At 37.7% G+C, this 22597-nt stretch overlaps 1 protein-coding gene across 5 annotated transcripts in view; it reads left to right on the top strand.

Annotated features, from left to right (window-relative positions):
• Positions 1–22597, top strand: part of ATE1 (arginyltransferase 1) — a 64985-nt gene that overhangs the window by 16763 nt on the left and 25625 nt on the right. For 4 of the 5 annotated variants that reach the window (XM_058028919.1, XM_058028917.1, XM_058028916.1 and 1 more), the window contains exons 8-10: positions 1196–1228; positions 6492–6673; positions 9470–9569. In XM_058028919.1, the coding sequence (XP_057884902.1) occupies positions 1196–1228; positions 6492–6673; positions 9470–9569 (315 nt within the window). Of the gene's footprint in view, positions 1–1195; positions 1229–6491; positions 6674–9469; positions 9570–14844; positions 15328–22597 lie in introns of those variants that run through there. The other variant, XM_058028918.1, reaches the window with a different exon arrangement.

The raw sequence follows: 22597 nt of genomic DNA, 5'->3' as shown, positions 1-22597 counted from the left end.
TTTTTCCCCTGATCCACCAAACCAAAATAATTCTACAATTTAATTAAGATACCACAGTAATTTGTTCTTCCAAACTGAGTAATTTAGAGTGATAGTGACTAGATCTGAAATAGGAAATGTACAGTACCCTGCCTTCACCATCACAATATAGAAATTCAGTGTTCTTCCATAATTTCTGTGTCCAGAGGTTTCCCATCAATCCATAGATCAGCAAGATGAGGCAGCAATAATCTCAGAACTTAATGGAATTCTTGACAACAAAATCTTGACAACAGTCAGGTTTTTGAAGGTGTCCATATGTATTCTTTTTATCTAAATTTTAATTAAAAATTCCTATTTACTGTTATTTGCAGTGTGGGAACTGCTGATTTATTAAATCACCCAGCCATTACAAGAGGGGGGATTAAACTGTATATTAAAGCAGTTATTTAACAAGGGAATGTTTGGAGTTAAATACCAGAACTCTGTAACCTCTTTAATGTGGACTCCACCAATAAGGAAGTGTTTGTATCAAATAAGTAAATGATAGTAAGTGACTAAGTATTGTATTTTATTACTCTAAGAATCTTGGACAAGCTCCAGATCATTAAAACATTGCCTTTTTGGGTAATTATCAGCAGCACATCATTTTGTATTGAGGCAAAAATCCAGGTTTGAAATGCTTGCACTTTCAGGAGGTTGATTTTCTTTCTTTTCTTTGCCCTTCCTCTTCTTTAAAATTAAAATGAGCTTGCTTTTAATTTTGAGTGTAAATTAATTAATTTCTGTTGAGAGGTATGAGGGCCCCATGCTTTGGTGATAGGGGAGGTAGCAGTGGAACAGTGGGAAAAGACTCCCTGTTGCAATGAGTCCCAGAGGAGATTAATGTGTAATTTAAAATAAAGGACACAGAAACAGACCTGTATTACTGGGGGACAATTCTCTCACATCACATTTTTAAAAACCATCTCCTGTTTTATAGAAAATAAAGTACTTTGCATAGTTAATTATTATATTTATTTGTACTTCTAAACAGAATGTGAGAGTTTAAGGGTTTAAATGAAATTTCCATAAACAAAGTCTGATGATGCTTTTCAAATATATGTATTTGAAAGAGTATATTTAAATATTAACGTATCCTAATGCATTGCTGATGGTTTTCTTTCTTTCTGTGCTTTGCATGTTCTTGGGCGCTGCTGAACCCACCTGGGTGCAGTTCACACGATTCCTCTGTGATTCCCCTCTGGAGGTATGTGTTCACTCAGGATGGGAGTTTGGAAATGAATGTATTTCATTTATTTTGTTTAATGAATGTATTAGTGTCCTCTGTGTTGTCTGTAGACAGCCTGCCATGGTTAGAGGTGGTGGAGGTGGCTGGCACAGAATTCCTGTCTGGTAAGGAAGGTTCTGCTGTGTTTCCAAAGGAGCCTGAGGTCTCCTTTGCTGGGCAATAAGCTCCCACTGAATTTCACAGCACTGCATTTAAAAATTGAAGCACAAAAGGCCGTGTCTTTCATGGTTTTTGATTTATTTCTATAGAAGAAAAGAATGAATTACTAAATAACTTGCTAAACTTGTATTTGACTATAATCTGAGGTAGAAGTTGAGGAGAGATGCTGTTCCTTCATTTCAAGTGAGCAAACTGCCATGGAATCCTTGCAGTGTCTCTCTTGTTAGTCTCAAAGAGCTCAGGACAGCGTGACTGCAATGAAATTGTCAGGTTCTAGTAATTACACTGGTAATTTGATCTGTCGCACTTTGAGTGAATCCATGTGTGCAGAGTTTGTTGCTTTTCTCTGCTGAGCCCACTGGCCTTTGCATTCCTGAAAGCTGAAGAGTAATAGAGCTCATTAGACTTTATAGGAAAAGGGCTTTTATCACCTCGTCAACTCGTGCACCAGACTGCCATTATATTCTTAATTTTGTATGGCTACGTACATGTTGATGCACACTACCCTGCCAGCTTTATACCCATATTGTTTCTTACAGACACTTTTTATTGACATTTCCAAGCTTGAATTAAATTTTGTGTGGCACCACTACAGATGTCTTCAATTAGATGAAGTTAAATAAAAGGGGTTATGTATCAGAGGCCAAGGGATTCTTGAAATTCTTTATTCTAAAACAGTTGCCACAAGCAAATCTAGCAGTGTGTAGTCTGTTTACTCTTTTCAACAAAAATAATTTAAAATAAAATTTAAACCTTACATGTTTTCAATTTGTAATTTTTGGAGTTTTTAATGTTATCGTTAGCTGCAAATAGTATGAACACCCAAACTCTTCCTGTCTTTTTTATTTCCTCATTTTATTATCCAGTTTAGTTTCTGTTTTGGCTACAGGCTCTGGCAGAAAAAATGAATGCTTTAAAGAAAAGATACAGTATGAAGTAGCAGAAAACGAGGCAGTTTTCTAGCAGTAAACAGCATAATGTAAAGTGAATTGTTTGAGGTGTTTTTTACTTTATCCTTTGATTTTAGAGGCTGCATTTAACCATTTTAACTGCATTTTAGCAGTTCCCACAGGCAGATGTGGAATGGTGGTCATGGTTCAGCACAGGGGAACAGCCTGCAGGACTCCGTGGGCTGGGACTCTGCTATTGCCAAGGTGGGGGATTCCTGGGAGAAAGTTCCAGGGGAAATCCAGACTGTTCAGGGTGATTCACCTTGTTTTTGGTGCTCAGTGAGCGAGGGGGATGTCAGGGACCAGTTGTGTCAGCATCACTGATGGTCATCTCAGTGTTTGTCCTGCCCAGTTGCTCCATCTTGTCCTGAAATAGCAGCTGGAAGGAGCCTCAACCCTTGGATGGACCATGGTGTTAGGCAGTTCAGGGATAATTTTGTTTTATTCTCTAATTGCTGCTTGGATTTTTTATTTTTCATCTTTACTAATGTTAAGCATTAAACTGACAATTTTCTAAAACTGTTGTCAAAATCTTCTCTTTGAGAGAGCTGCTGATTTATGCCCATTGTTTTGGGTGTGCCTATAGCAATATGTTTTCCAGCATATGGATGGGTTTATGAACGTTTGGTATCTCCTCTGCCTTTTTGATCACTCAGTATTACAGGATCTTTCTGGAGCTATTTACATTCAGTTCTTTTTTAACCCTCCTGAATACTTCAAAATCCTCATCTTGGTTTGCTGCAGCATCATTCAGTCCTCACTGGAGAATGTGATAGATCCAGCAGGATGGAAAGTGATCTGGTTTCTGTTATGCAAATGATCATTTGTTCTCATTAACCATGCTGAGATGCTTTTGGATTCTGAAGAACTGAAAGATGTTTGTGAATCTCAATCTTTCCTCTTCAAAAAGCACATCAGCCTCTGATTTGCATTGTTTTGTTTATTGATATGTTTTAATTTTCAGGAGAACTAATAAGTGGGAGCATTACAAGCCTGTAATTCCCAGGATCATCTTGTTATGAAATGATTTTTGACTCAAATTTGATGCAGTGTAGCTCAAATTCTAGACTTTTCTAGTCAGGCACAGAATGTGGCTCTGTCAGGAGTGCCCTACCAATCCCTAATGGAAGTAGGACAGAGCTCTGGAAAGGAAATGTGTTGCTAACCAAGACATAGAAATCCACCATATGGCAGGTTTCTGTGTGTGCCATTGGGAAAGGAACTGCTGGAATTAATCACTTTGCTTATTTGGCAAATAATTTCCACTGGAGCAGAGAACTCAAGGGTTTCCTGGCTTTTTTTTTTTTTTTCTTTGATAGCATAAATTTAATATCTTCCTCTTCCCACAGCAGAAGGTAAAATGGAAAAGTAGAAAACAAGAAATTTCATTAATTTCTTGAGAAATTTCATGAACCTCCCAGAGAAAAATAATCATGCATTGTACAGGCAGGACACATTTTTGGTGATTATAATATAGAAATTTTTGTAATTATTATAATAAGCAAAATACCTGTTAATATTAAAATAAAAGATTTACCAATGTGCTTTGAGGAAATTCTAGTGCTCTCACCATCATTGAACTTCAATTATGAGCAGTTACTACACTGAAGTACTAATTGGGCAATATATAATGACAGTTCTGTTAAATATTTAAATTTTAATAATGGGTTATAAAATATGAGCAATCAAATGTGTTCATGGGATCATTAGCTAGCAGGTTATGAAGACAGGTAGAATGAACATGGAATAAGTTGTATTTTTTTCTGCATGACAGTGTAAACATTGGAGAGAAAATTGTGGCTTCCATTTTGTCCTGGATTTTTTCAATATCATCAGATTCTGATAATTCATTATATTGAAGTAAGACTAGAAACTGTTAATTTTAAATACTTTGGTCCTTCTGGATTGATTCCAGGGCTGGTGTATAATTTTGGGTAGATAAGATAAGCCCTTTCTGGTGGGGCTTGCTCCCCTGATGTCACTGGTGTATTTTCCATCCCCCTCGACAGACACAGTCCCAGTGGAGATGTCAGTGGTGTGAAATCCTGAAGCCTGCTGCAGGAAAATGTTTCCTATTCTAGACCTGGTTCAGGTCAAATTGCCTGGATAGTGCACAGGAAATCGAGTTAAAGGAGCCAAGTATTCATTGAGGAATGGGAGCAAATGGAATACTGACAAGCATTACAAAGGATTACATTGTATGAGAATTTTTGAAGGTGGAGGGAAACCTTACTCTTTTAAAAATGTTATTTGCTTAATGTAACAGAGATCCCTGTCTGTTTTGCCTGAAATCAGTGCTGTGCTCATTATGTTTGTTCCAGAACATAGACTCTCTTATGTTCCTGACATTTCACTGTAATTGCATTAGTGAAATAACTGCAGATTGTGCTTTAGCAAAAGTTTTAACTGATGTTAATGCTCAGTTTGCAGAGGTCCAGTGACCAAATCCATGTGCTGCTCTTTGGAGCTTTGAGGTCATACACAGACATTTATTTAAGTTCAGAAGAGCTTGCTTTAGTGAAAATCTTTTCCATGGTGGCTTAGACTATCTTCTTTAGCATTCATTAAATCCTATATGATGAATTTTTGACTAAGAAAGAAAATCTGTTTTAACTGAAGCTTACTTAAGCAAGTCTGTGTTCTATTACCAGCTACATCTCCCTGTGGCTTTGAGATGTTTCATTTTTCTGTCACTGACTGCACTCTGAGAAGGGAACTTAACCTGTGCTGAGAAATCCTTAGAGAACATCTTTTGCCTGAAAATGTTACCACTGACCATGTGATTTCATTTGGCTCTGCTGAAAAGCTGATGCTACTGAATGAAACCATAACTGCTGGATAAGTGGGCTTTACCTGAACAAGAAAAGCTGAGTTTAATGTGCTATATCTGGATTTAATGTTCTCACACACTGCAGATGGAGCTCTCAAATGTTTTCATCATTTCACTTTTAGAGTAGTTGTAGCTCCACACTTAGTTTGATGGTATATAACTATATAAAAATTCAAACATATTGTTATATGACCTTTATTTTGGGGCTTGGTGGCTGGGTAAAGCAGTTGAAATGATTTTTGCTCACGTGATTGATTTCTTTTGACACATGTGGTACCAATTAGAGTAACTTCTCCTGCCTATCATCTCTTCAATCAGGGCTACTGTATAAAAATACTTGATTAAACCCACCTTCTGCTGATGTAATGCAAAACAGTTGGAAATAGCAGGCAATATTGTCAGATTTATTGAGTGAGAAGCAGCTTTCTGAAGACCTGGCAATGCAGTGAAAAACATGACTAGATGGATAATTAAGTTGAGCACAGTGGAATTCAGGATTAAAGTAAACTTGACGTGGGAGAAAATGGCATGCCAGAGTTGCTTGTGTAATACAGTTTAAATTAGGGAGATCATTTTCTTCTTAACTTCAAGCATCAGTTTCTGGCTCGAGGTGCTTTACCCCATCCAGAGTCAAACTTGAGTGCACATCCAAAACCACAGCACACAACAATAGCAATCCCTTGGTGCTCCTGCAGGATTTGTGCTGATGTGGGCTGACAAAGAAGAGGTTCCACAGATTTTGTTGCCACACAGTTTCAGGTTCTTGGATGAAAGGTGTTTTGTTATAGAGAGTAAACATCTCATAAAGAGTGGGCTGCTCAGGTTTTTTGATAAATGGTCATCTGAAATAAATTCAATTGCCACTCTGAGGAAATAAATTTCTATGCTGAAAGTGTTTCCAGTGCTTGGGGACATGGAGGAGAGAACCTGGAGGTCCTTGCTGTGACAGGGAGTGTTGGAAGCACCAGGTTTGCATGTAATAATTCATTAATAACTTGAAAAATCATGTTGGTTTGTCCTGTCAGTACCACAAGTGCTGGATGGCAGAGGCTATTTCAGATTCATGTTGGGATGTGTTATATATGGGTTATACCCACTGTGACAACAGCAAAGGGCACAAAAGTTCCAGTAATACCATTGCTTTCCCTGCTTTTCAAATGCCTTTTTTCCTTTTTTTTTCTAAATACAGGTGGCCAGCAAAAGTTTTTACAGTATCTACTTAGGTGTTGAAATTCTCTTTAGGATTGTTTTCATACTGAGTTAATCCCTCTCTTGTTCTTAGGCAGAGCATGCCCCAAACGGACCAGAGTGTGGCTATGGCTCCTTCCACCAGCAGTACTGGCTGGATGGGAAGATCATTGCTGTTGGTGTCATTGATATCCTGCCCTACTGTGTGTCCTCAGTCTATCTGTACTACGACCCAGACTTCTCTTTCTTATCTTTGGGAGTCTACTCTGCATTACGGTAAGAGAGCGTTTTCCTTATCTGGATGGAATTAATACTTGTTTCTAAACTTGGAGTTTTATTTTTAGTCTGAATATATACTAGTAACACTACCTTTAGCAAAATAGTTGTGGGGTTGGTTGCCTTCCAGGTAAATTTTTAATTGTCATCCTTGAATAGGGATGTATCCTTCTAGTTAGCTAAATACTTTTACAGGTTAAGAAAACACACAGAAACGAAATGCCTCGTTTTTATTGCCACTGAAAATAATTTAATATTGCTTGGTTTCAGCAGGAAAAGCCCTTTTTTTTTTTTTGTCTGAATAGAAATAATTTTTCCTTTGACCTTTTTCTAAGTCCAGTTACCAAATGAAATTAATCACTTTTATAGTTTTATGCACATTGAGATCATAAATAACAGAGTACCTAAAAAGTATTGTCTACTGAATTAGTGCTGTCCTGCTGTACTAGCACTATGTATATTTTTCAGGTATGTTAATCTCATTATCTTTCTCTTTAGAAAGCCTGATGGAGAGAGTAATCCTATGAATTTTAAAGCCTTAAATTAACTATCCAGCATGGTCTTGTAAAACAGTAGGAATTGTGGGTATTGCTTTTCACTGTGAACAAAACTTGTATGTGAAATTGCAAGTTACTGCTTTTCTTCCACGGGCAATTTTATGATTCCATTGTTTCTACAAGTGAAAAATATCCACCCTAAATTAGTGGAAATACTTGTGTAACTCTATTTTTTCCTTACCTTTTCTGCTTCTGTGTTTATATGAAAGAAGTTGGCCACAGACAAATGTGGTGTTCTCATGAGCAGCAGGGTTTGAGCCTCGTGCCAGACATGTCTGTGTACAAGTCTGAGTGTGAGAAGCTGCAGCATGAATATTTTCACCTGTGGGGATTTGCACTGCACAATGTCAGGTGCAAAAGGAGCCCTGGAATTGGGAGATCCAGCTTTCCCCTTTCTCCAAGGGCTCCTTCTCTCTCTTGCTCAGGGTCACTCTACAGGGTGGGTAAATTGCATACCTCGAGCTGCGTGAAGCACAAACAGCACTTTTAGGAAACCCCTTACCACAATTAGTTCATAAACCTTTTCTATAATTAATAAACCACATGCAATTTAATATCTCAAAGGTCTAATCTGAATTTGATTAGATTTGGATTAGGATCTGATAATTTTATAGAATTAATCAAATTAACAAATGTGGAAAAACATTGGAACTCCTATAACTTAGAATTGATCTTTTTTATCTTAATGGTTTAGATTTTTAGAACTATTCCATTACAAATATCAGATACTTGAAATTAGAATAATATTTTCCTTGCAAGATGAACATATAAAATACTAAGTCCTCCTAAGAATTATTTTTTAGTCTTTGTAATATCACATTACTTTATGTAATAATAGACTGACATAATCCATGCTTACGAATTCTTTAAATGATTTTAAATTTTTTACATCATAAATTTAAAGGTTTGTAGCTGCACCATGAGTGCATGGCTCAGCTTGTGAAAAAGCAGCTTGTAAATTCTGCAGCATTTAAGGCAATAAAAATGAGTTCCCAACAGTCCTGGAGGGAGCCAACCTCATTCTTCTTTCAAAAAGAGGAAGAAAAAGGTTGAGTTAGGGAGGACTTAGGAAGCTGCAAAGGAATCTGATACCTTCAAAGCTGTTGCCAATTTTACTCCAAGGAGGTTGGACTGCATTGCTGTCACTTCCACTTCATGGCACTCTGAGAATTGTTGCTGCTGAGTTGTAGAAAGGATGGGATTTGAGCATCATTGGAAATATGTAGGCATGTAAGTAGAGAGCAAGGGGAGAAGAAACTGCTTGGAAATGCCAGTCTTGCCACAGGAAAAAAAACCACGAAATACTGAGTAACAGTAATTTAATTTTAAGGGATAAATTGCCTCCAGTGTTTGTAGATGCTTCCTATGTGAATGTACTCATGTCTTGGATCAGAGAATAGTTTGTGTTGGAAGAGAGCTTTTAAAGATCATCTATTCCAGCTCCCCTGCAGTGAGCAGGGACATCTTCTTATCCCTTTGACACAAAGTAAAACCAGCATCCTTTTTCTATCCAGTTTGTTACAGGAGTGATCTGCACAGATAGAAATGCTGCAAAAATGATCATTTATAGAGGAAGCACTGGCTGAGTCTTTGTGGTAACAGTGCTTTCCTTGTGCCAGTAAAATAAAAAACAAACTTTTTTTGGAATACATTGATATTTTTCTCTCAGGATAAATGAGAAAATCATACTAACAAACATGGGATGGGTAAAAATACCTTTTGTTGCATAAAGATGGATGTTTTTACATGCAAATTGCTGGAGCATAAATGATAGAACAAACAAGAGACTTATTGAAGCTTATTTTTCAAAAATACCCTGATGTTTTCCTGAGCCTTGTTAACCAGTAGAATTCCAGAATACCAGTAGGTTTCTGTAGAATTCCAATGTACACAAATATTGATAAGAAACATTAAACAGAGGGTCTTAGTCATTTCTATTTAGATATCAAATCAGACGGTTGGCAGACTAAAACACAAAAATGAAAGTATTTTTAAGCCTGACATGGTGTTGTGCATTTTGATGATTTGTTTGTTAGGTTTCCAAGTAATAATTTTCAGTTTATTATGTTTGAGATTTTTAAAAACATTAGTTTGGAGTTTATGCTGCTGATTTTATAGAAGTCTAGTACTTTTATAAGTCCTAGATTAAGAGACAGCTGTAAAATATTTCAATATGAAGAGGTAAAATGCCTTTAAAAATTGTATTCAAATGTAATTAGTCTTTTCTTTCCCCTCCCAGGGAAATTGCTTTTACCAGACAGCTTTGTGTAAAAGCTCCTGATCTCTGTTTTTATTATATGGGTTTCTACATTCATTCATGCCCCAAAATGAGATACAAGGTAAAGTGTGTTTTCACTTATTTCCTTTGTGTGCTGTTATTCAAAGCTTTTGACGGTGTTCATAGTAATATAATATTTTGTAATTGTCACTTTGCATTTTAATGTAGACTTTATATATGGTTAAATTTGAAATGCTGGTTATTATTTAACTTGGCTTAGGGATTTTTTTTCCCGATTTAGTTGCATGTGCTATTTATTACATCTTGGCTTAAGAGAGGTTTTCAAGGCTGTCAGATAATGTCTGTCATTTGGTTACCTGGCTATCTCATGTTTACAGTGTCTCTTTCATACACTAAAATTCTCCCTTTTTGAGGCTGGCATATTTGTTCCTGTTGCTTAGTGACTCCAGGCAGTGATAAGATGTTTTCTTGGGCTTGGCTGGGTTTTGCTTTTTATTTTTTGTTAGAGGCTCTCCCCATGAAACCAGTGAGAAGTTTGGTGAGCAGAGATTCTGAGGCAGAGCACATTTTGAGGAGAGGATCAGGAAAACCCAAGAACATTTACAGAAACCACTCTGGCTGCCTTGTAACCCCTGGTGGCTTCACCTTTGTTCAGACCTCAGTGCATAAGAATGTCTGTCTCTATTGTGGTTTTAGATCTTGTGAATGTGGTAGCTTTTCTCTTTAAATGCATCATTGCTTTTGGATATTAATTTCAGAGTAATGAACATTGATGGCAATTGCTGAACACTTACACATAACCATTTTTATCTGTTAATAATCTGGAAAGATAAAAAGTTCACAAAATCTAGAGAAAGAGGCAAAGTGTTTTCATTTCCTTTTTTTCCCCTCTCAAAATGTGCTAAAAATCTGCAGTGTTTTCAAATGGCCAAAAACTATGGGGCTCATTAAAGTGATGGTTTTGAAGGAATTTCAGCTTGATTATGGCCTGCACTACTGGTGACCATGAGGATTGTTTTCGGAAAATAAGAAATCCCTCTTGTTTTGGTAGATTATGTGTTTGTGTGTGTGTGTGTCCCCTTGGCCAATTTGAATTTTTATGTCCATCTGCTGGCCAAACAAAAAGAATATTAAGTTTGATGGAAGAAGATGGGTGAGTTGGAAAAGTCTGCCCTCTCTCATCTGAATAATCTTAAAGGCTGTCACACTGCTTGAAACAAAGGTTTTGATTACTTTATCTGCTCTTTGGGGATATTTAGAAGTTTGGGGTGATTTGTTTATGTTGAGACACTGCAATTTAACATCCCTTGTCTCTTTTACAACCTGCATGGTACAAGACTTGTAAAATGAGTGGATGTTATTTACCAGGGCACTTAAAAAACAAATGTGGCAATAATAGCAAAAAAAACCCAAAAATCCCATTTCTGAAAGATATCATGGTTAAGAAACTTTTGGGTTCAGCTGCTTATAGTGCTGTGCTAAAAAAATGAACTTTGTGTATGTGGATTAAATGAAGCTCATACATCAGGCACTGCATTAAAGGAACCACTCTACATTTGTATTATTTATTACAATGTTTTGTGGAGCCTGTGCTGCAATTTGAAAATGATTGCATCAAGAATACAACACTCCCACAATGCTTCTAGATTTCATTCTTAAATAATGGAAATTGATTAAATTGTAGTGGGAGTATTTTACTTTTTGTTTCCTTCACAAAAGCTCCTTTTGTTCCCTTGCTTAGAATTAATGACTATTTGATATGACTGTGATTTGGTAGAATATACATTTTAGTCTTCCAGAAACCTAGACAAGTCAATGTGTTGGGTAATTAAAGCTGGAGCAGGGACTGGGGAGGATAAGAAGAAAAGCCTGTACCTGTGTGATTAGAACACACAAAATGCTCTCTGCTGGGACAGCAGTAATCCAATAAATGAATTGCAAGGGCCTTTGTTCTAGTTTATATTTCCTTTCCTGGATGCATTTGTTTGAGAAGTAGACAAAAGTAATGAAATTGAAAATCAGATTGACATTAATTCTGTAGTTCCACTTTTCCCTCACTGAAACAGAACACCAGAACCAAATTATCAGGCTAAGCTCTGAAATGCATCTGGATAATGCTGCTGCTCCTGTAAGTGATTGGGAGTGGTGAGGTAGGGTGGGGAAGTTCTGACTTTGCAGATTAAGTAATTTCAGTAATGCCTGGCTGACTTGGAGGCATTTAACATTAAAGACTTGGCTTTATTGCAGTTTAATAGAGAAGTTAGAGGCTCCCTTCCCTTAATGATGCTGCTGTGGAAGAGTGACAGGCTGTGGGTGACTGATGTGAAACTGGTGTCAGGTAAAGAAAGAGAAGGAGCTGGAAAGCCATCCACTGGGTTTCTAGCCTTTTTCTTGTAATTTTATTTGCAAATCCTTTGTTTTGGGACCTTCGGAAAGGGAGGCTGACCACAGGAACAATTCTCTGTATGAGAAGTGTCTTATGTGAACACAGAATTAATTTACAGTGAAGGCAAAGATTTGGGGGATATTATTGGGGTCAGTGTGTGACCATTTCCTCTGCAGGGTTCTCTTCCCACAACTGGTACAATTTGGTGTATGAATATGGGGTAATCCAGTGGAAGATATGAGGCCTGAAAGTCCTGGAATCAGATCCCAGAGCTGGGGTTCCTCTGGCACAGAGACAGAGCTGGAGAATTCTGGATTCTCAGGCAGGAAGATGAATGGTTAGAGTATCAACTAACCCATGGATCAGACATAATTACAGAGGTTTTTAAAATAAAGCTCCCTTTTGACTCACTGTTCCCATTCCTTTTGTTCCCCAGCAGCCAGCATTGATTGCAATGTGATTTTGGAACAGTGGATTCCCTGTGAAATTTCTTTTAAGATAGGGGAAGGGATTCCATTGCAAAATTAGGATATCTTTTAGTTCCCAGCCCCTCTCTGATTAGTTCCCATGTATGGGTTAATATTTACAAACTAGTAAAATAAAATCTACATTAAATTGAGACAAAAAGATTCCTGTAGTCCTATTATGTTAATATGGAAAAATCCAGTGAAAAACCTTAAGCAATGGCTTTGTTCCATTTTTTTCTGTGTAGATTAGGGTAATACAAGATTTAAATGGTTCTCTGAAGAAATTCACAACCTTGTGGGAAACCTTCTCAGGCTCTGTTAGATGTGGTGGTTCTCACATTGGAAAATAGGCTCCTGGAAAATTTTCCAAGAGTCATAAGATGCAAAGTCTTTTTCCTAATGCATTTTGGAGTGTGTGATGAAGTTTTAAGCATAAAGTATTTTACTTGAAAATGAGGTTGGTCTCAGGGTTGCTTCTCATGTGTTTAAGTCCTGTCTGTGTGGTTGTTAATGTTTTCAGTTAAATGCAATAATTTGCAAGCATATTTATGGAATTACACAAATAAAAGAAGCACCTTTAGCAAACAGCCATGTCAGAGAAATGCTTGAGAGGACCTGGGATTTTTCTTCCTGGATTAATATTCTGTCTGTTTTATGCTGCATCCTTCAAGTAAAAAAGGCCACTCTGTGGCTCTATGTTACTAAATTCACATTTTCCAATCACTTCTGAACTCTTTAAGGTCCTTTCTGTTCTTTCCATTGCAGTCCTTTCGCACTGATTTTGAGTCTCATGGTGGGTGACACTGGATAGATTTTGAGGTTTCTGGTATAAATAATAAGTGTGTTTGCTGCCTTGCATTAGCCATTTGGCCTCAGTTGACCTTAAATCCCTTTCTCCTCTAAGTTCTTGTGCTGGGAAGGATTTGGTGGCATTTTCTATGTGAGTTTCCTTAGTTCTGGGTTTTGTGAGGCTTTCTCAGTGTTGGGATATGCATAGATCTTGTGAATGTAGTGCCTTTTCTCTTTAAAGATATCATCACTTTTGGATGATACAATTTCAGAGTAGTGAACATTGATAGCAATTTGCTGAACACTTACACCTGACCATTTCTATCTGTTAATAATGTGGAAAAATATAAAGATAGAAAGTTGGAGCGTGGATCATTCCTTGTTTGGGTCAAGGATATGCTTCCCCTGGTGCTGGTAAATAACTCTCAGAGCACTTGGAAGTGCACAGCAGATTTAATGTCTTTGTGCTCTGTTATTTCTGTGTGCCATTTTAAGGCCATTCTATGATGTGAAGAGGTGTTTTGACTGAAATCTTTATCCAGACTTGTATGCAGGCCAAAGTAAATGGAATTATTTCAAACAGTCTCCTTTGGTATCAAGTCATGGCCAGACTTCAGATAGATGGAATACTAGAAAGGGCTCTGAAATGTCAGAAAAGAAACAAAAGGCTGATTCAACTGTGATTAATCATTCTTAAACTAAATACCTCAGACTGATTGTGGTTGTGAGTGGTGCCCCTGGAATTTTATGGCACTTGAGAGCCAATTTCTTTGGCTGCTTTCAGGAATTTCAGCATCACTCCTCGTGCAGCAGTGAAATGCATCCAGGGGTGTCCTGCATGTCCACATCCACGAGATCCACAGGAGCCTGGCTCATCTTCCCCTGCCCAGACTCTTTCACCATGTCTCACTGTGGAATTTAGTTAATGTTTTCAGTAAGCTCAGATTTGCTGTGTGAAGTGAAATTGTGAGGGAAGGAGATTTAATGTGATCCTCTGGGATTTTGGGGGGTGTAAGCACATGCTTGTTATGGTTCTGCCACTGACCAGCAAAAAGCTTTGCTAAATGTGTCATTAGTTCCACACAAAAAGAGTTGGTCCTTTCATACCTTCATGTGTCATCTTTTTATTCTTATTATCATCTTTATTGTTCTTTTTTATTCTTTATTATTTTATTCTTTTTAGTCTCCTTTTCTCATTGGTCTTACTATTTACATTAAAATGGGAAAAATATTATTATTAGCTTGGAGTAGTTTGGAGGACTGGAGTTGCCCTGAAACTAGTGGCTTTTCCAGGATTAATTTTGTAAGTTTGTAGGAATAAATCTGCATTGCAATTAGCACAAAACAACTTTTTTTTTATGTAAACAGGTCATAAAGAGTCAACTAAATATGCTGAAGAGTCAGTGCTTGTTATAGAGTGCCAAGTTGTTGCTTGCAGCACCATTTGATAATAAAGAAGTGAAGTACCTGCATTGTAAAACCATTATTTAAGAAAGCAATAAAAGTTTTGGCAACACAGTGGTTTTGGGCTTTTTTTGGCAGGATCATTAAAAACAAACAGCAAATAATAAAGACAAAAAGATACAGTAGTAAAGTGCTGAGAATGATAAGCTGCACAAGTGAGGAGATAATTCCTGCTTTTGTGTCTTATTAACATCATTTTGATCCTCCTCCTGCCTTCTTCCTTCTGTTTTCTCCCTGGACTTGCCTGGGATCCTCCTCTACATCAGCAGCTAAAATTGAACATTGATTTCTTCAGAGCTCTGGCCTTACCCAGCTGCTCCTTCTGATGGGCTGGGTCAGTGCCTGAAGAGAGACTCCTGAATTCTGCTGCAGTTTGGGCGTTAAAACCTAAAGGGATTTTGAGAAAAGTCTTTTAGAGTGACCAGAACTTCCAGAAGGATTTTGCATTATTGACTTGATGTAAATGTGTTAAATGTGAAAATCAAGCTGCATTAATGTTCATTCAAGGTTTATCTGCTGCAAAAAGTCCTTATCTCTCTACTTGTATTTTATCACATATGTTTGACTAGGAGGAATGTCTGGTTTTTGGATGTCAGAAGGCAGGTGCTCTTTTCAGGATTGCAGAGTCCCTTAAAATCTTTTTTCTTTTTATTTCTTCCTTCCATAAAAGCATTTTCCTTTCACCTTTCCTTATCTGAAAGCCTGCACCAAATAAATGGAACTTAACATGTTGAAATAACTGTGAGAATGTGGGACAGAATAAAAACACCATGGGTGAAAAATTATTAGTTCTTTAGTTATTGATGTCATGCTAGTGATGAATATTTAAAATCTTTTCTCCTTTACTTTTAACAGCTTCTTACAAAGTGTTTGAGGTTTGTTTTTTTCTTCAAGACACTTGTAGAGAGGTTGTGAAAACCACATTATTATTAGCATCAGCAAGCAGGAATAAAGAGATTCTCCATTCTGGATAGCAACAGCCATAAGTGAATGCTGACAGGGGATTTCTACTGAAAATGTAATTATGTAAAGCAGAATATCAGTGTCTGTGTATATTTCCATGTTTTCATAGCAGGTAAAGATAATGAATGCAATTACTCAATTGCCTCTTTATTTTTTTTTCCTAAGCTGTTGTTTTTTACTGGGTATAATTGGTAAATGATTACAGTTGTTCCTCAGTCCAGGTGTTGAGGCTGTGCTGAATTTTACATGGCATTTTTCTGCAATTCCATTTTTCTTCTAGAAACAGACACAGACCCCAGCTTGCATTTTGTCTTAACTTTATTTCTTTACTTTTTTTGTCAGTCTGAACTCCCTTGGGAGAGAATTGACCATGTCCTTGGGGATTTATTTTTCTAATCTTAGAAATGTTTATATTCCTTGTGTTAGAAATCCATGTTTCTTTTTATTTGTTTCTGGAGCTTACGATGAAGTTTGTAGCAGAAATGAAGTGAAAGGAATATGGATATTTATGTTTTACTATTATTTCTAGGCTTTATCAGGGCAGATGATGTTTGTTCTGTAGGTCTCAGCTGACCTCTGACATCAACAAGTCTCTTTCTCATTATTGCACCTTGAGAAAATAAACTTGGTTTGGATCAAGTTATTTTCATGTGGTCCATAAAAAACCCAACCATATTCTGTATGCTCAGGATTCCCAGTTCAAATGTTGTGAAGAATAAACATAGAAATGTGATTAATGTGGCATTAACTACCTACATTTGCACAGCAGGGATGTGCTCTACACCTTTTACTTGTTACAGGAATTTTGTTAATTTGGGACAACTTCACTATAATTTTTTTCTTAGCAAATGTGATTTTGCTAAATTGTGTAAAATTTAAGTGAGCTAAAATCCTGCCTTAAAAACCCAGGAGTAAGAGGCACAGCTAAATTGTTGGTCAGTTCTGTGCTTGTGGATGTTTTCAGATTTACTAGTGGTAACTTCCCTGTCTCTGTCAAAGGGAGCTGCTAAGAAGATTTATTCAGGATCGTGTTAATAAACCTGAGACAAACCATCCTCTGAATGATGGTAGCTGGTGGAAATTCATCATGTCTAATTCATGACTCAGCACAGTCATAAATTCCCTGCTCATTTCTGACTTACACTAAATCTTAGTTGAAGGCTCATTTGGGGACTCCATAGCAACCACTGGCAGCTAAAGTGAGAACTGTAAATTGTGAAAGGCTGAGACAAAAGAGCTGGGGGTTTTGTTTGGGTGGCTTTCTTGTGCTTTTGGTTTTCTGTTTTTTGGTCTTCATTTTTTTAAGGGAGAATAATGTATTTTACAATTTATATGTCTTCAGTTTTTTCCTTCATGTGAGAAATGAGGTCAACATTCCCATTTCAGAATTTGCCAATTATAATTCTACAAACCCATTAGTCCTTGCTAGTAACTGTAAGAATGCATGGAATTAAGAGTATTTTTAAGGTTTCTATCAAGCAAATGAATTGATGTAGTGCTGCTTCATCAGCTTCAGTTTTGTTGGTTTAATAATTTTGGATGGTCCTCAAACACTATTTAACACCCTGTATTCTGAATTTTGTCTTTGTAATTGTCTCTTTGTGAGAATTCCCAAAAGCGAGGTAATTTCAATATTCAGTGATGGACACTGTGCAGTGCTGTGATGAAAAAGGTGAAAACATATTTATGGAGATAATTCTCTTCACTTTCATGACACAGTCCCTGTGTAAAGCTGTTCACAGCCAGGCCAGCTCAGATGTTGGACCAAATATTTAAGTTCTTGTGCCCTACAGAAAAGTCAATCTGTCACCAAAGTATGAGTCCTTGAAACTGGTTAATTTTATCTGTGCACCACATTTATTGAAGATGGCAGCACTTGGAGTGTTGGATCTCTCATTTAACTCCAAATCCAGCTGCTCTTATTTTTGCTGTTTTGCTGATTATCTTAGCTGTAATTAGGCAATATTGTCAAGTGGAATTTATTTGGTTTGAAAGCCTGGAGCTCCTGCTTTTCCTGGCTCTGCCATATTTCACTTGTGGCCTTACAGTAGGAGCTGGCTGACAAGCCAGTTAATCTACACAAGAGATGTTTTCTCTCCAATTTTCCAGGAAAGGTTTAATGGGAGATACTTTAATGAGGCCTGGTTTAACTAAGACCTTATTAATTTTACAGAGGTATCACAGTACACTCCTCTGAAGTGTTGCATGTAATCTAGATGACAATTCATTATTATGAATGATTATTTTCTTTCTCTGAGTTTGTTTAGCTGCTGACTGTATGGAGTCTACAAGTAAGAGTATAATTAATGAACAGGGTATATTAATGAGGTTCTTTTATTTATCCTCAACCCTGAGGTTAAACACAGCCTAGTTTGTAAAAAGTACAACATCAGGACTTGGATGGGAATTGAAGTCCCAGAATTCTGTAGAGGTGAATGATGTGGAGCCAGGAGGGAAAAGTGGAATCATGGATTGTGTAGTCCATCCCTTTACTGCAATACAGGTTCAGTTATATTTGTGTTAACTTTTAAAACCTGTAGGATGTGAGCCAAGGGCCTCCCTTGATACACTCCTGCACATCTCTGCCTTGGTGTGAGTATGTAACAATATATAACATATATAATATGTAAAACATATATAATAATATATAACATATAACATGTTCTAATCTATTCTTGTTCTTTAGTGGTTATCGCACTGAAATTCTTTTTCTTAATGTCTCACCTAAGCTTTTTTTCCTAAAGAACAAGATTATTATTTATTTGTTGTTGTTGTAGTTAATTTTATAGGGTTTTTTGCAACACCCTTAGTTTTAAACCTGATGGCTCCCAACAGGTCTCTTCCTAGTCTTCTCTAAAAATCCCAATCAACCATCCACCAAAAATACCCCTCAATTTCTTCTCCAGCTCTCATTTTAAAGCTGTTTGTAATTTTTTTATGCAGCCTAGAAGATTTTCATCAACCAATGTATTTTTGTCCTAGAGAATGGTGGCTAAAATTAGTCCCTCAGGTGCTGAGGTCAGCTCGTAGCATTTGTTTATATAATATGAGTTACTGCCTTCATTGTGCTGAGGATGATAGCAACCTCTGGAGGCAAGGAGAAAGGGTGGAAAGGAGGAGAAGAAAAGGGAATTGTGCAAATACAAAGTTTTCAGAATGGACTAAATTGGGATATATGGGCTGCGTTATTTTTAGTGTCAGGGTTCGTGACTACGTGACTGTGAAAGAAAATCTGTTTGTGCTGTTGAATTTCTCTGCTGTCCATTGTGCTTTAGCTAAGTCTGTGTTAAAACTTGACTGTTTCTTTCAGGAGAGAATATTGCACTAAATGAGTTGACAGGGCTTATAGGGTTTTATGGTTTTTCCTTCCACTGCTTATGGAGATCTGTTGGATGAATTGTATCTCCCTTATAGTAGTAAATTATTATTTATAGTATTACAGTAAATACCTGAAGTGACAGCTCAAAGTAAAAAATGAAGACTAAAACCTAGAGAAAGGCTATGATAGTACTGGGTTGCAGATGATGGTAATTAATTGTGTTTTCACACCACCAGCATATCCCTGGTAGGGGAGCAGATTATTTCATGTCATCCTGTGGTAGCCATCACTGTTACTTAGATGCAAATAATTTAAAAACAAACTTGCATTTTCTTTAATTGGTATTAGAGACAGTAGTTGAAGTTTGTGAAGTTTGTGGAGTTGGTTTAGCAGGCTCTTGGGTGGTTCTGAGTTTCCCCAAAAATCCTTGAGGGCTCCAAGAGGCTGCACAGAGCAGGGCCCAAGCAGGAAGGTCAGTGGAGAAGTGAAATATTTTTGTTACAGCTTCTTTAAAGTTTTTTCTCATTCTAATAAAATCAGTTCCCAGAGGCTTTCAAAGGTTGCCTTATTGTGGAGACCTGGGAGCTTGACAAGTTGTTGCCTTTTCCAGTGCAAATTAAAAAGAAACCCAACAAATAAACAAAAATCAACAACCTCAAAGTCCTCCTTGGTGTTTTCAGACGCTGCCCCGAGGTTTCTGCTTGTCCTATGGGAATTAACCACTGCCAAAATCTTTATTTATTACTAGTTATTCTCAACTGAAGAGTGGAACTGTTCTGAAAGGAATGGCTGAAACTGTTCAGAGCAGTTATTTGCTGTGTTAGATGTGTTGGATAATTTGGGGATTCTTACTAGAAAGGTTTCAGGGGAGTCGATCATCCTTTTTAACAGATACTGTTTGCTTCCTCCCCTTGCCTTGTTCAGAATGAAAACGTTTTCACAAATAACACTGAGATGGGATGACAAAAAAGGCTATGAAAATGACTCCATTGTTCATTAATTGAAGAAGAATGGGTCTGTGGAGCAAAAGTACATAGCACCCAAAATCCATCTTTGTCCCAACACAAATGCACTGTTGTTCTGTGAATGGACAGAAGATAAGATGAGCTTTTTGTTCCCCTGGTTATTGATTTTATTTATTTATTTAAGTTATTAGGGCTAGTGTTCTCAAGGGGTGCTTAGTGATAGTATGGGCAGTGTATCCATGATTTATTCACTGATTTTTTTCTTATGTTCTTTCCATTTTAGTCTTTACCAGTTGGCATTGTGTGGCTTGTTCATTGCTTTTAACTATCTTCCATTCAGGGAAAAGGGAGGAAGGTGGAGAAATGTTCTGCCTCAAAACATAACAAAAAATGTTATGTTTTGAGGCAGAAATATTTAGGACCATTTTTGGCTGCTGTCCTTTAGATGTGCAGATCTCCATTCAACTTACTTGACTCAAACTGATTAAAGTTTTAATCGTTTAAACTTATATTATGCCAACAAATATTGGCCTAATGTATGCTAAGCATACAAGTGTTTATAGCACTTTGCTGTCTATTTTAGAAGTGTGTTAAAAGTGCAGGGAAGTGCATGAAGCTGCTTTCTTCTTTCCAGATATGCATGCACGTGAGTACAGGGTGCAGCTTATTGATTTTAAAATAAAAGCAGGGTGATTGCCTGGGCAATTTTGAGTTATTTTTAACTCTGAAAAGCAGGGATTGTAAACTGTAGAACGGCAAAAAAGTGCTGGACCTCTGTAAGTACAGTTCTAATTTAATACTCCCCTAATCCTGTATTGGTGGATGTTTAATGCACCCTTGAATTACCAAGTTTTGGAATGATCAGGACTTACACAGCCTATAGTACAGTTGCTAATTCCAGCCCATTTGCCTCCAAACTTGTTTTTTAACGTGAAGGTGTTTATAAAGCAAAGTTTTCAGGTGTTTATAAAGCAAAGGTTTCAAACATCTGGCATTAAGAGAAAACTGAAGTGTTGATGTTTCAGCTCAAAGACTTTGGGGGATACATAATGTTAAACAGTCTGTTTTCCTAAACATGCAAGGAGACATTTGTGTACCTTAAATGGCAATAATTCAGATGGAGGCATAATGGGGAACGTGTTCTGCCCAGCTGAGAGAAGTGTTGGGCACTTTTACAGGGCCACAACCTTAATGGATGCAAAGCTGCACAAGGAGTGACTGCTGCAAAACCTCCCATATAATTTCATTTTGTTCAGCTTGTGTGATAAAAATGAACTTACTTGACAAGAATTCTAGGATTACAAGTTTTATGTTTTGTTTATAATTATGGAGACAGAGTTTAATAACAAAAGGAGGGGTTTGAAAACAAGTCCATGTCAAAAAGAACATGTTGAAAGGATACAATTATTTTTACTGTATTATGTCCTCAGGCAGTTTTTATTTCCTGCAAAACAGCTTAACAAAAATTCAGTACATCTCAATCTAGCCCTGTTTTGTGTCTTATCCCTCCATTTGTATAGTGTCCCTATTCTTGGATTCTTTCATCAGTTTCTTATATCTAGCATGATCTCAGAGGGAATGAATGCATTGAAGCCCTGGAGCTCTCTCACTTCAGTATTTTTTTCTGACAATTAATGTAGCTACAGCCTGGTTTTCAGTTGGGAAGGGAAGGGGCAAATATGTCCAGGGCTCTGGGGACACCTCAGAGCCTCTTCCAGTGCCTGAAGGGGCTCCAGGAGAGCTGAAGTGGGACTTGGGACAGGGATGCTGGAGTGACAGCACCAGGGGGAATGGCTTCCCACTGACAGATGGCAGGGAGAGATGGGATATTGGGAAGAAATTCTTTACTGTGGGATTGCCCAGAGAAGCTGTGGCTGCCCCATCCCTGGGGCAGGCCAGGTTGGACCAGGTTTTGGGATAGTGGAAGGTGTTCCTGCCCATGGCAGTGGGATGGCATGAGCTGAGCTCTGAGGTCCCTTCCAAGCCAAGCCATTCCTTGGCTCTGTGACTGCAGGATGATGGCAGCTGGTGGGGGCTGTGGTGGCAGTCTGGATTTTGGGGGCTGTTGCCTCTCACAGCTGGTTGGGCTGGAGGTGGATGTGGCCCCACTTCACTCCCTATTTTCCAGGCTGGGACACCACCAGCCATCCCTTCTGGGGTAACAAACTTGTCATGGTGTTGCAGCCCAGGGTTTTTGTTCTGACCTGGAGCAGGGATGGCTTCAGCTGAGCCCTGTGGCTGGAGCTGCCCGTGCCAGGATGGTCCCAAGGTGGTGGGATGCTCTCCTGCTGAGGAGGGGCTCTGGGAGAACACAGAGGCTCTGTTTACAAATTCCCCTCTCCCAGCAAACAAAGCAGGCTTGTTTAACAAACCCTCCACAAACAACACGGACCTAAAATTAGAATGCTTGTTTCATGAATAAAAACCTACTATGAAAATAAACATTTTTAGGGACAATAGGAGAAACTTCTTTTAAAACACACGTGTTTTGATGGTCTGGAATTTTTCTGCAGATACTCATTGATCTTTTGTGCAGATAGCTGTTGCTTTGGTTGCTGTTAAGGTTTAAGTTCTAACACATGCTTGGAACACTGGTAAAGTGAGCCTCTGTATTTATTGTATTTATTTATTCAGTTTTTAATCTGCAGATGTAAGGGAGACAAGTGGGTTTAGATTTTTTGGCAGAGATGCATTACTCTATCCTTGTAATACAAATTGTAGACACTGAAAGACTGAGATTTATCATTGCCCATTTTTCTCCTTCAGCTTTTTAGT

Source organism: Melospiza georgiana, chromosome 8, assembly GCF_028018845.1.
Source record: "Melospiza georgiana isolate bMelGeo1 chromosome 8, bMelGeo1.pri, whole genome shotgun sequence".
NCBI lineage: Eukaryota > Metazoa > Chordata > Aves > Passeriformes > Passerellidae > Melospiza > Melospiza georgiana.
The sequence above is the reverse complement of the archived record's forward strand: the minus strand, read 5'-3'. Positions and strand labels throughout refer to the sequence as shown.